The 12984-nt window shown below is 41.8% G+C and overlaps 2 protein-coding genes and 1 long non-coding RNA gene across 3 annotated transcripts in view; 2 read left to right on the forward strand and 1 right to left on the reverse strand.

The window, feature by feature from the left end:
• LOC118423647 (kelch-like protein 9) overlaps positions 1-12984 on the reverse strand; it is a 35039-nt gene that overhangs the window by 7980 nt on the left and 14075 nt on the right. The gene's annotated exons all lie outside the window — the stretch shown is intronic.
• On the forward strand, positions 2341-6416 carry LOC118423651. The gene is made up of 5 exons (XR_004832078.1): positions 2341-3433; positions 3743-3989; positions 4250-4365; positions 4564-4684; positions 5029-6416. It is a non-coding gene; the product is annotated as an uncharacterized LOC118423651 (long non-coding RNA).
• On the forward strand, positions 6888-11649 carry LOC118423648 (kelch repeat and BTB domain-containing protein 8-like). Its single transcript, XM_035831882.1, has 5 exons — positions 6888-7084; positions 7534-7711; positions 8505-8644; positions 8798-9373; positions 10374-11649. Exons 1-5 carry the CDS (start codon positions 6978-6980, stop codon positions 11092-11094), a joined length of 1722 nt encoding a protein of 573 aa, XP_035687775.1. The 5' UTR covers positions 6888-6977; the 3' UTR covers positions 11095-11649.

The following is a 12984-nucleotide window of genomic DNA, read 5'->3' on the forward strand; positions in this document are numbered from 1 at the left end:
CTTGAAATGGACATAATCAGCGATTTTTTAAAAAGTAGCCATTTTCATTTTTAATCAAAATAATCCTTTCTTCTATTATGTAAACATCACCAAGAGATCAAATTTGGATCACAGATAGCTCTAATATGGTATTTATGGTTCTTTTTGTTTTTGGCTGGATGTCGGTCGTGTGAAGTTCGGGTGTGATTCGCCTACGCCCTGGTAATAGTCATTTTTCTTGGGATTGAGTTAGCAGAGATTTGTCTACGGTTTTGGGAGTGAATCGTTGGTAGGTTGGAAACAAGCTGGGAGTATTTAGCAGTGTTTATGGCTTGGTTAAGCAGTTAAAATTTGACTGCTGATTTACTCCCGACCGTGCCGAACACCAGCCGACCCATTCCAAACCCGCCGTTCAGAGCCGAATGTTTTGAACATTTCAAAACATTCGGCTGAGGCAGCCGAACACCAGCCGACTCACCCGAACGCCAGCCGACTCACCCGAACGCCAGCCGACTACAGCCGACTAGCTCCCGAATCACCCCTAAACCATAGTCGGGAGAGAGTCGGGAGCCAAATTCGGCTATGTGTAACCTAGGCATAAACCTAGCAGCTTTCCAATACAGAACAACATCGCGGCCGTTGTGTGATTTCTTTGTACTTGAGCGTCCTACCTTAGACAACAGGTAAGTACGGTCGTTCTACACAGAGTACCTTTATGTGTGTTTCGTACGTTTTGCGCAAGGTATTATCAGTTAAATGCCAATAATCGGTAACATCTATTATCATAATACCGTCACGTTTACGACGATTTCTCTGGCCATACTGATTTGACAAATTGTCAACGCATCATTTTCTCCAGTTACATGTTGCTGTTATAGCTTACCCTTGCCATTTCTTCTGTTCTTTTCTGTCACTCTTGTCCTGCTAAAAGCGTAATATTGTAATTGTAACACGCCGCGGAATTACACGGCGAACGGGCGCGTGGTTGGAAGGGGGTAAATAATACCGGCAGGAAGAAACACGGCACAATTAACTGTCGCTATGTACCTTTATACATCCTCTGTTGTTCCTTCCTTTTCTGTTAGTAAATGCATAAAACTTAAACCTGCATGAGCATACAAAATGTCATGAGAAAACGGACGTATACTGTCAAGAATTTTCATTTAACTTTTGTCCGTCACAACCGCTATGACGTAATACTTTACTGCTAGCGTAGATATAAAAATGGCGGGAAAATGGCTGCGTACGTTCAATTTTGCCCATTCAGTCGTAGATCCGGGCTATTATGCAACGGTTCTTCACACTTTTACACGAGTTGTAGGTCACCAACAGAAATTCAAGATTGTTGTTGAATCATGTTCGTCTTGTGCCATGAGCATGTGTAATTATGATCTACAAATCTGGCAATAAATGTGACAGTGTGTTCGTCCCACGACGAGCTGCCTACCCCGAAAAAGATACTGAAAACTTTTGGCCGTGTTGTCTTCGAAATTCGAATGCATTGTTATCGATGCTTTGTAAATGATGTATTGGACACCTAGATGTCTGAAGTGTGCACAGCTCAGAAATAACTATTGTTGCATGTGTAGATCTCTTTAAATTCCATTATTTTTGATCGGCCGGTATAAGTCTTACTGCCGGTATTACTAGTATGCCAATGCATGTTACAAATCTGGCAATGAATGTGACAGTGTGTTCGTCCCACGACGAACTGCCTGCCCCGAAAAAGATACTGAAAATTTTTGGCCTTGTTGTCTTCGAATGTATTGTTATCGATGCTTTGTAAATGATGTATTGGACACCTAGATGTCTGAAGTGTGCATACCTCAGAAATAACTATTGTTGCATGTGTAGATCTCTTTAAATTCCATTGTTTTTAATCTGACGGTATAAGTCTTACTGCCGTTATTATGCCAATGCATGTTAACGTTAACGTTGAATTCTTTTGTGACCGTCGGAGGATACAAAAACGCAGACCAAGCTGTATTTACATATAAGACATCATTGTGCAGCAATTTGTGCCTTATTTTGTCTGTCTTGACCTTATTGTTATTTCACTTTCTTTGTTCAATTCCAGGATCTTCTTGGTGCCATCAAGCCTGGATCAACTGCAGCTGCAATGTTCATGCATGGACTTATCCTGGTGAGAGGTTTTCCGTTGCCATCTCCACGGCTAGCTGAAAAATTAAGTTCTTTTGTGTCTTATGGGGTGTGAAATGGAAACATATTGTAGAGATGGGCTGGGAATAACTTGCAGTCGACATGGCTAATTCTAATAACTTGTTGCTTCCAGGATCTTTAATATTAGCGCCATCAAGCCAGGTTCAACTGAAGCTGCAATGTTCCTGGTGGGACGTATCCTGGTGAGACAGTGGCCGATGCCATCTCCACGGCTAGCTGTGCTGTGACGTCCAGAACGATTGGTGCTCATGTGTATGCCTTACCAGGGGACCTGAAGCTAAGTTACGTTCTTATGTGTCTTATGGCGTGTAAAACATAAACATGTCGCAGATATGGGTTGGGATTAACTTCTCATTGCCATAATAGGAAGTAACTTGTGTTGCGTTAACTGAACAAACTCTTGGTTGGTGGTAAGGTGCTTGTGTGTTTTGTTGATATGCCGAGTGACGTTGCTTTAAGAACATTTTATATAAGGATATTTTGTAAATGGAGGCTCCTTTTGCACTCAGGGCTTCAGTCCATTTCTGTGGTGTACAGGCCTGGTGTGTGGCTGATTTGGTTTCTGTGACTTGGATTCTATTCGATTAGTTACTGTAAATTCTGTTGTTTACAAAAGCAGCGTCTTCCCTGGTTCACCATCTGTTGTCGTTTCTGTTTTATGCCATGGTCAGTGGTTGTCGGGAACCTAGACCATTACATAATCTGCCTCGTGTCGTTTTCTTGGGTCCCGAAAGGGAGACAGGTGGCTGAAGAGCCTATTAAAGTAATTTCAAAGTCCTTTAGAGACACTAGACTTCTCGGCGTCGTCACCCTTACAGAAACTGAATCAGCTATGCATTGGGCTTGTATACCGTAGAAACAGACTGAAGCCTTGTGTGCAGAAGTAGCCATTGCTCTCGAAAATTAAACCAAAACAAACGGCAACATTACTTGGGATTTCATCAAAGCGCACTCAGCACCCTGCCACCCAATAAGAGATCATGATTATTCCCGCTATTTCTATGTTAAACCTGATTTTCTATTTCTATGTTAGAACTAAAATTACAATCAAAACTTCCTACCATGCCCCATACACATAGTTAACGTAGTAACGTTCTTTAAGTGTTAGGTATAGTCTTTCCCATATTTCTTAGTTTAATATTTGTGTAATCTTTTCTACCGAGGATCGTCGGACAGTAAGAAGAAATGCCTGGACGTGGACGCAAGGACTGACGAAGGAAGGTGCCGAACGTGAACGAAAGGAACTTCGCAGTCTTTCCGCACGTATGACAAGGTACCGTATCGTATTATGTGAAAGCACACAGTTCTAAACTATAGGACAACAGTCTTTGTCAATGAATAACTTTTCATTTGCGTTGGCAAGTTTTACATTTTCAATTACAATTTTTGTACCTGAACAATTACAAGTTCAGTCTTTTACTTGTTTATCTGACTCTGAATGGAATGTAGTATATGAATTCATGTCTATTACGACTGGATTGTTTGTTAGGTGGAAACTTTGGTGGTACATAGTAGAATGTTGGGTTGTTACAGCGGTAGTGAGGCAGCTGATACATGTCTGTTTCTTTTATTGATATCACAGCAATGTGTCTGGAAAGGTGGGCAAGGGACGTGCCAGGCGCCACAGTCACTGAATGCGCTTCATAACATCCGGACAGACAGTGGTCTTGGCGGAAGGCATCTTTGTGACTCCTTGGTGATTTCTTGGATGTCTTCAGCAGCTTTTTGGGATGACATTCCGGATGTTTAGAAGACAGTCCGTATATATAAATCAGCTCTGCAATTAATCAAGAGCTACTGGACATCAGTCTTTTCAGACATTTGACAAGGTATTGTACTGGGCTGTGTGAAATCAGGCTCTCGGCTTATAGCATTAGCCATATTTGTACCATTGTATAGGCAGTATTGTTAGTCTATATAGAATGAATGACGTGGTAGCATATTGTGTAGCATTCGAGATGACTCCAAATTGTATATCACATTTGCATTTGCCATTGGACAGGCGTTGAGCCTTTTGTGTTTGTTGCAGTGGTGTATGAGCGGTGTAGAGGAAAATGCTACATGTCTATTTTTTCTGCCGATTTGTTAGAAATGTCTGGACGTCGTAAGGGAGGAAAGGAGCTGGGGAAGGGAGGAGTAAAGCATAGCATCACCATCACCGAGGGTGCTTCGCGACAATAGCCAGTGCATCATCAAGTCAAGGAGGTGTGTGCAGTAGTCTTCCCCGACATATGTCAAGGTGTTGTGCTGTAATGTATTGTGTGAAAGCAGTTGTAATTAGCAATCCTTGTCAATGAATGATTTTTTGTCGTTGTCCTTGTGTCGTGACCATTTAAGCTAACAGTTTCAATGTCTGGACTTTAACATTGCTTACTAGAGTTTTCTTTTTCTTTCCAAAATTAGGACTGGTTGACCAGTCTAGGTGTAAGGCAGCTGATGCGTGCATACGCCCTTGCTCTGCGTCTGAACCTGTACATGGAGGAGTGAAGCAGACCAGGAGACTGTTGACTGGATTAACACCACTGTGAGTTCATCCTCTATAACTCACTCCAACTTGACCCTGCATGACTACAATTTTTCTCAAATTCTGGCCAGTGTCACTGGTGTTGTACAGTTTAAACCAACTTTGACCAGTTAAGATCAGTAACCAACAATTTGACCAGTTCTCGTTACACTTTTGCTCCACAGGCAACAGTATTCTATCAGCTTCTTCTGCATAATTTGTCACCATTTCCACTTCTGGCATGACATAATATAATATAAGACTTCCTTGTGCCTTCAAAAATGTTTTGACTAGAAAACGCCAAAGGGATGTGCTAGTCGTGTTCTTAACTCGTCATAATCAATTGTAATCTCATTTTCTTGCAGTTACAGCAAGTTGGGAAGGAGACATCTCTCAGCAGCTTCCAGGATCTTATTGATGCCATCAAGCCCGGAGCAACTCCAGCTGCAATGTTCATGGTCATGGTGGGACAAGAAGGTCAAATGTGTCTTATGGGGAGGTGTTAGATGGCAACATGCTGAGATGGGCTCACTAACTTATCATCTGTATGATAGGAAGTAAATGAATTGTCAAGTTTCGCCTATTGCTTTGAATGTACAATTCACTCCGTAGCTATTAGAGGGTTAGGGCATTTTGTGAATGGATGCTCCTTTTGCACCCAGGGCTTCAGTCCGTTTCTGTGGTGTACAGGACTGGTGTGTGGCTGATTTATTGTCTGTGACTGTGTGGGATTGTATTCGGTCAGTTATTGTAAATCATAAAAATCTGTTCTTTAGAAAACGGGGATTTCCCTGGTTCACCATCTGTTGTAATTGCTGTTTTATGTCATGGTCAGTGGTTGTCGGGAACCTAGACCATTACATAATCTGCCTTGTGTAGTTTTTCTTGGGTCCCGAACCAAGAGAACGACACAGGCCAGAAAGTAAGACATTTGGTTGAAGAGCCTATTAAATATTAGCAATTTAGTCCTTTGAAATGCTAGACTTCTTGGTATCGGCACAGTCCCAGAAACCAAATCAATGCAAACAGAATGCAAAGTGTACGGTTTTACAATCATCATGTATATTGACTGACGTTAGATACATGTAGTTTCTGAGTCAAGGTCTCGTCTTTTAGAGGGTTGAAGTGTGCTGTTTAGATGCTTTTTGAAAGCAGACTCTGTTTTTGATTCTATCTAATCATATCGTGCCATTCCAGTACAGGGGTGGCTGACACTGAATTGATTTTTGTTTTGTTTCATGCCCTTTGTATGCCTCACTTAGCCATTAAGTTTTGTGCATTTCATTTGTATTCTTGTACAAAAGTGATCTACAGATTAGAATTCAGTAGATGTCAATCATTTGCCTGTTTATTGTGTGGAGGTTGTTTGTAGCCTTTTAAATCAGTCCGTTGGAAATTTTCCTACCTAAGGCTTAGGCTGGTGCTGAGACTAACACAATGGTCAATGCCACATACACATACACACACTAACAGACTAACCCCACCATACACACACTAACGCAACATCTTTTTGTAGAACACTAATAACCAGCTAAATGCCTGAGCCTACAAAAAACTTTTTTTATGTTTCTTCAAGTACCAAGGCTCCAAACTACCTCTATACCATGTACTGGCAATGTCAATATTTACTGATTCTAGGCTCTGTTAGCCACTATATGCCCTAGAGTAATCTATTGTGTGAAATTTTTTACATATCATACACTTTGTATTAATCTGTTTTGTCAACAATTGTTAATAAACAAATATGTTGAAATCAAATGTGTAGTGTTTTTTTTAATGCTGGAATTGAAACGAAATGGATTGGTTCTCCCTCCCCACACCCTCAGCCAGACGTAAAATGGATAATTCTACCTACCATGAAATGGTTGACCCCTCAACCCCATAGGCATGTGAAATGGATGGCCCCGTTAAACATTATGAATAAGATAAGACCTCCTCAGACTGAGCTATATCGAGAGAGTTACAGTATTTCGCTTTTCCAACGTAACGTTACTGTAGGTCCTCAAATTTAGCACTGTTACACTATATGGAGAATCAATCCATAACTGTACTGTTATCAATAATGTTTTGTTGTTGTTTTGTATGTAGCCTCTTAGTACTATTGTCTGTATAGCTATTAGTTGTTATTGGTTGCCATACATTGTACCCTGTGCGATTGTTGAGCAATAAAATTCATTCATTCATTCAGTATCGATGTTGCTGTAGGTCAAAGGTCAAAATTATAACGAAAACCAGACGTCTTCAGTCTTCCACGTGTCAGTCAGAGTAGAGGAGCGATAGTTTCTTCACTTTCGGCGTCATTCAGTGGTAGATAATGGACGTAACTAACAAAGAACACACTAGCAATGTTCTACAAGAGCTGAACAAACAGTGGGCGCGGGCAGAGCTGACGGACGTGGTTCTGGAGGTGGAAGGGAGATGGTAAGATGGGACGATGGGGAGGGGGGCTGAGGGGCTGCATAATCTTGTACCTCAAGTGATATCACTGATCATCACCAAAAACCGTCCAGATCATGGTGCCTTCGATTAGGAAGGCCATGCTTCGATGTGTCTTATGTTGATTTGTAGTAGTAGTTCGTAAACATTGTTTTCATGTCACCTTCATGAGTGTAACAGTTATCTGCCACACAGTATTAAACAGGCTAGCGGATGTGCCACACTGTGAGTAACAGGCTAAGATGTGCCACACAGGGATGTCGATCTCGGAGATTCGAGGACGAATCTTGAAAAGAAATAGGGGAGTAGTGTAACAGTGGTGTTCAAGTACTGTCTACCGTCATTGCCAAGTGGCTCTAGAGCTTTTGTGGTGACAGCGATAGTGGTCATGATTTGCAATCCGCCTGCCATCGCTCTGTCCTGGCATCATGCAGTCCCTACTTCAGTAGCATGTTCACCAGCGGCTATGTGGAGGCCAAACAGGAGAGAATCAGAATCCAGGATGTGAGTGAGGTAGCCATGGCAACCATTCTGGACTACGCCTACACCGGCTGCGTTAAGGCGGAGCCAGACCAGGTCCAGGCTGTGATGTCTGCAGCCAGACTGCTACAGGTGAGGATACTGCATTGATGTCTCCATATACATTAATAAGTGTGACCGTAATAACTTGATTATGCTCATGTCATATTAGAGTTATTAATTTTGTCAGTCTTTGTTCTTAAGTGAGGTCTCAAGTTCGAATCCTGCCGTGTCATCGATCTTGTGCCCTTGAGAAAGGCACTCTACATGGCTTTCCTCACTTTACTCAGGTGAAAATGAGTTTCGGCTAGGGCTGTCCCTCGTATAGGACGTTAAATGGAGGTGTTTGAGGAGAGCCACACCCCACGCACGTTATACAACTTATAGAACCCACCTTTTCTGCGATGGTGCAAATCCTTCCGTCTAGAGTGGGTGATTCTCTACAAATCGCTTCGACTCCAGGAAGAATAGTGACATATCAGTCACTAAATAATGGAGATCTGTATCAAACCAAACCAAACCAAACCTTAGTTTGACATTTAGTTTGAGTATTATAATATAACAATTTTTGGGTTTAAGTTCTATACACTTTTAAGTGCACTTTATCCCTTCCTACATATTACATCGATCATAAAATATATCTGCCCTTTTATCTCCACTATAACAGAAAAGTGAGGAGAAGTTGAATTTATCCAGCAATAGTCTAATTTTGTATCTGTTAACTGTAAACTGTATCTTTTCAACATGACTTTTTGTGACCTGTACTTAGCCCGGTGTGGCAAGAATTTGCAATAAAGGTCTTCATTCAATTCAATTACTAGTAAGTGTGAGAAACTGATAACTACAGATTGGTAGATGTAACTGTTTCCATGTTTATTGCCTCTAGGTGGATTTTGTAGGTCGTAAGGCAGCAGAATACATGAAGGACCATCTGGACGTGTCCAACTGTGTGGATGTTTGGATGTATGCTGACATGTTGGCAGACTGTAGCCTAGTCGAGGCCAGTAAGAAGTATGTGGCATCCAGGTCAGTCTGATGGCTGTTAATGATTATTGAATAAATTATAGAATAATACATGTTAATTTGATTGTCTGTTTCAAACAGCACTTACTTAAAATGCATTCACAATGTGTGATTTAACATATCTGAGTCAACTCATTGCACATGTAATTTTCTCAGGTTCGACCAGGTGGCTCTACAACCATCCTTTGTCCAGTTGCCTTTGAGCCTCCTCCAGTCATTGCTTGACAGGGATGATCTAATGGCCAAGTTAGAAGACAACGTTGTGCGAGCTGCTCTAAGATGGGTCGACTTCAACCAAGAAGAGCGTTTGCAGCACCTTTCTACCCTTTCTAAATCATTACGTCTGTCTCATATCAGCCCAGAACTGCGTGTTGAAATGAAGAAAAAATGCTGGTCGACAGATAGCAAGTTAGTTTACAATGACAGTACAGCCCAACGGCTGGGACATGCGCAAACTGAACTACAGATCTTCCTTAGGGAAGTTTACTCAGACGATGAAGACGAGTGGTCTACCCCTTGCTATGACCCCTCCACAGGTCGACTATATGCAATTGATATGCCCGATAACCTGGACAGCTTCTCTAGATCTGTGACAGTAACTCCTGATGATGAGCTGTACATGGCAGGTGACATTGCTAAAAGTAGAGATGACAGGCAGAATAAATTTTACCAGTACAACCACCTTCTAAACACCTGGGAGCCAAGGTGTGGGATGATTGAACCCAGATACAGGTATGTCTCTCTGATGCATGCTGCTTATTTCTTGCCTGAAGGCATTTACAAAAGACAAAATTATTTCAGGGAAGACATATGGATTTTTCATGTTTATGCTGAAGATATCTTAGGAAAATGTGACGTTACATTTTACAGTTATGATGTTCCAGACTTGCATGACTTCAGACATATGATACCAGTTTGCCATATTCCCTTGTTCCTGGTACGTGTCGGAAAAAGGCTGAGGGAATTTCCCTGCTACATCTACACTGTACTCTTTCCCTACTGTAAATTCTGTGCATGATGATACCCACTGTCTTCAAATTGTTGCGACTGAAACGGATTGAAATACATTTCCATTTACTGTAGATAGCGCAGAAGTGACCCTAACAGGACACCCAAGTCTTCCCCAACTTTTCTTTGCTAGAAAAAATGTACCCAAAAGTCATTTTTTTACGACTGCTCAGGTTCATCATAGTTCACTTTTCTTTGGTCATTTAGAATTATTTCCTGCTCATGTATGTTGCTGCCATCTTGCTTGAAATTTCACATTACATGGGGACTTTTTGATGTCAGTGTGTAGAGAGTTTGTAGCCTGTTTACAGATTTGGCCACGTCTCAACTGCAAACTCTGGAAGTTTGCAGTTGATGTCTAACCTTCATTGACGTATTGAAGTTTGATTGTAAAACTCTTAGGAACATCTGATAAAGCTTATTGTGTGAGTCCAAGGTGATTCAGAACATTTGCTACAATAGTTTCACAAGCTTCCAGTCCCAAGGTGGAGTAATATTTCAAGCAAGATGGCAGTGCCAGGCTACAAATCACTGTCAGGAATGTGAGCTATGATGGATCTTTGCAGTGCTATCAAAGAAAAAATTCTGGTAAGTCTCCAATCTCTGGTGCAGTTGTCTCCCCTTGAAGCTCATGCCTACATAACAATTATGTTGTGGCAGAATCCCACAGTTCGATGCCCTACATCACATGTTGGTAAACTTTTCCTGCATTTGTATTCTTCAGGTGTGGTCTGGTGTATCTGAAAGGGTACATCTATGCCATTGGTGGTGATGGCGTGAGAACAGCAGAGAGGTATGACCCAAGTTGTGATGAGTGGACCTCCATACCACCCCTCCCTCAGCCCTTGTCTTTAGAACTCTGTGCAGTGACTCTAAATGACAGCATCTATGTCATAGGTAGGAAAGGCTGCTACTGCTTCTCTACCACTGAGAACAAGTGGAGCAAGATAGCGGACATGCTTCGACCACCAGTGCGTCCTCAGGCCGTCACCTATCGGGGGCGCATCTACTGTATAGACTGTGACAGCAACAGAGACTCCCAACACTATTCCAGAGTAGAGATGTATAATCCTACGAAAGGCGAGTGGAAGGTGTCAGATGGCTCTTTTGAGTTTGAGTGTGACACAGCAACCTTGATGAAATACAGAAAGACTATGTACATTCTCATCATGCATGGTGGCCCAGATACAGACCTACTTGAAACTGACATGGACAGCACTACACTTTTAGTTTACCAGTACCTGCCAAAGTCAGACTCTTGGCGGTATCTAGATGTCAAGAACAAGAGAAGGCTGTTCCCCCCCTTGGCACTGTGGTTGAGGTTAGCTAGTACGACAGAGTGCCTGACAGTAAGGATGATCCCAATGTGCCTCAGGGATCCAAAGGTATACGAGCGCGATTATCGTGGTGTAGGTGATCAGAGCGACTCCAGTGACAGTGACTAGAACACTATGAGATTAATACACCATTGAGAAGATCTTGAAACAGAGCAAAAGAGAAGTTTAGGAAACACTATGTCATTGCTATAAGATAAGATCGACAGGAACATTGATACTTTTAATATGTTTCTTCCCAGGGTTACCCAAAAACATACTGGCTAGGTGTGAAGTGTCTTGACACTGATCTCCCTAAATGTGGAAAGACATTGAGAAGTTGGAAATTCCAATCAATTTAAAGCCTTGTATTTCAAATTGTACATGGATGAAGCCATTGGCTTGTGTTGTAGATGAAGCTGCATTGAGCTTGATATGTTCATGTACTTGTAGATATAGATCTTTTAACAGTAAGAATGTTACTAATCAAGCCATTTTCTTGGTCATTGTATAACATTATGTATTTTCATTATGTAATTTGTTGTAAACCCTGGAACGTTTACATGATGTCGGCAAATGTAGCTACTTTCAAAGCGTTGTATTATTATTACACTAGTAGTCACAGCGTCTTTTTTCTATTCACCCAGTCATTAAATGTGGAGAAATAAAGCCATGTACTAACCCCAAGTTGTACTGGCTGTTTTCTTGATACGATATCCTAAGCGGAGCCTGAATTTCGTTGATCGTTATGGACTGTGTCTGCTATTGACATGACTCTCAGATAGGCATGACGATATTGTCACACAGCTCTTTCACAGTCAACTCTCAACAGGTCGACTCACTTTTACTAGACAGGCAAACTTTCCCTAAAATAGTCAACAAGAGAATTTTTGTTTGGTCTACTAGGACAGGTTTCGCTCAGTACATGTACTTTCCTTTCTCAGCTGAGACATTTATTAAATGGACAAGCCCTTTAAAAGCCACTGTTTAGATGAATATTCGTTTACCTTTCTTACTGATTCTTAAATTTTCGGTAACCTATTCCACGGTCACCTGGCTTCATATGCTCTTAACTTAAAACCTGATGCTATTAACAGCTGGGATCTGGCGGAGGTTTGTGTTCTCCGCACCCTTGTTTTGTCCTCGACTTTATTTTGATCCGTAACCTCTGACAGCACTGTTTTCACGACAGCGCTATCGGCACCAACGTGTTGTTCTCCCTCAGTCTTGTGTCTTTCTCCGCATATTTTGGCACAAACATGGCATTTTGTATGCTGCAGGCGAAGTCTCTGGTGATCTTGAGCCTCACGTTGTGTGCCGTTTGTGGTAAGAATCGTCTTCTCATATTACTAGTGCTGACTTCGTCCCTGTGGAATATCTTAAAGGCTCGTATGTGGACTGTTTTTTTCGTAAATGGAAACTTGTGTCGTGTGCGTCAGATTTGCACGATGCTAATATTTAGTCATAATTGTTTCTTCATTTGTGAAGACCGTATCTCATGTACGTCTGACTCATGTTGTTTATGAAACAACGGACAGACCGCTGCATTTCATGTATTCTTCCCATGACCCGTGTGTAGGCTGCAAGGCCAAGGGCAACTGAGGTCAAGGCTGGTCAAGGAAGCTTTCTCTGCCTTTACGAAAGAGTACAATTGAAAGTTTCTTTAGCCAGTGGTATTCGTGTACGTAGATTAACTCATTTACACTTGTTTGTAATTGTATGTATATACGTAGTTGTAGTAGACCACCAGACCTCCTTGTACTTTTGTTGTGACAATGAAGATTATTGTTGTAAGGCAACACGAAATCACCGAACGGGGAAGCCTCATGCATGGCACCACGTCTGATACGCCTCCGTATATCTCAGCAAGGGTGCGCGGTCAATGACATTAGGTGTCAAAGACAGAGCAACATTGATACCTTTAGTGCACCGACCTAAGCGAGTCATATGGGACACATCAGCTTGGCCATCTGGATCCAATTCCATGGATCTGTGGATCTGACTTTGTTCCCAGGGTTGGGC

Source organism: Branchiostoma floridae, chromosome 9 (assembly GCF_000003815.2).
Source record: "Branchiostoma floridae strain S238N-H82 chromosome 9, Bfl_VNyyK, whole genome shotgun sequence".
NCBI classification, from domain to species: Eukaryota; Metazoa; Chordata; class Leptocardii; order Amphioxiformes; family Branchiostomatidae; genus Branchiostoma; species Branchiostoma floridae.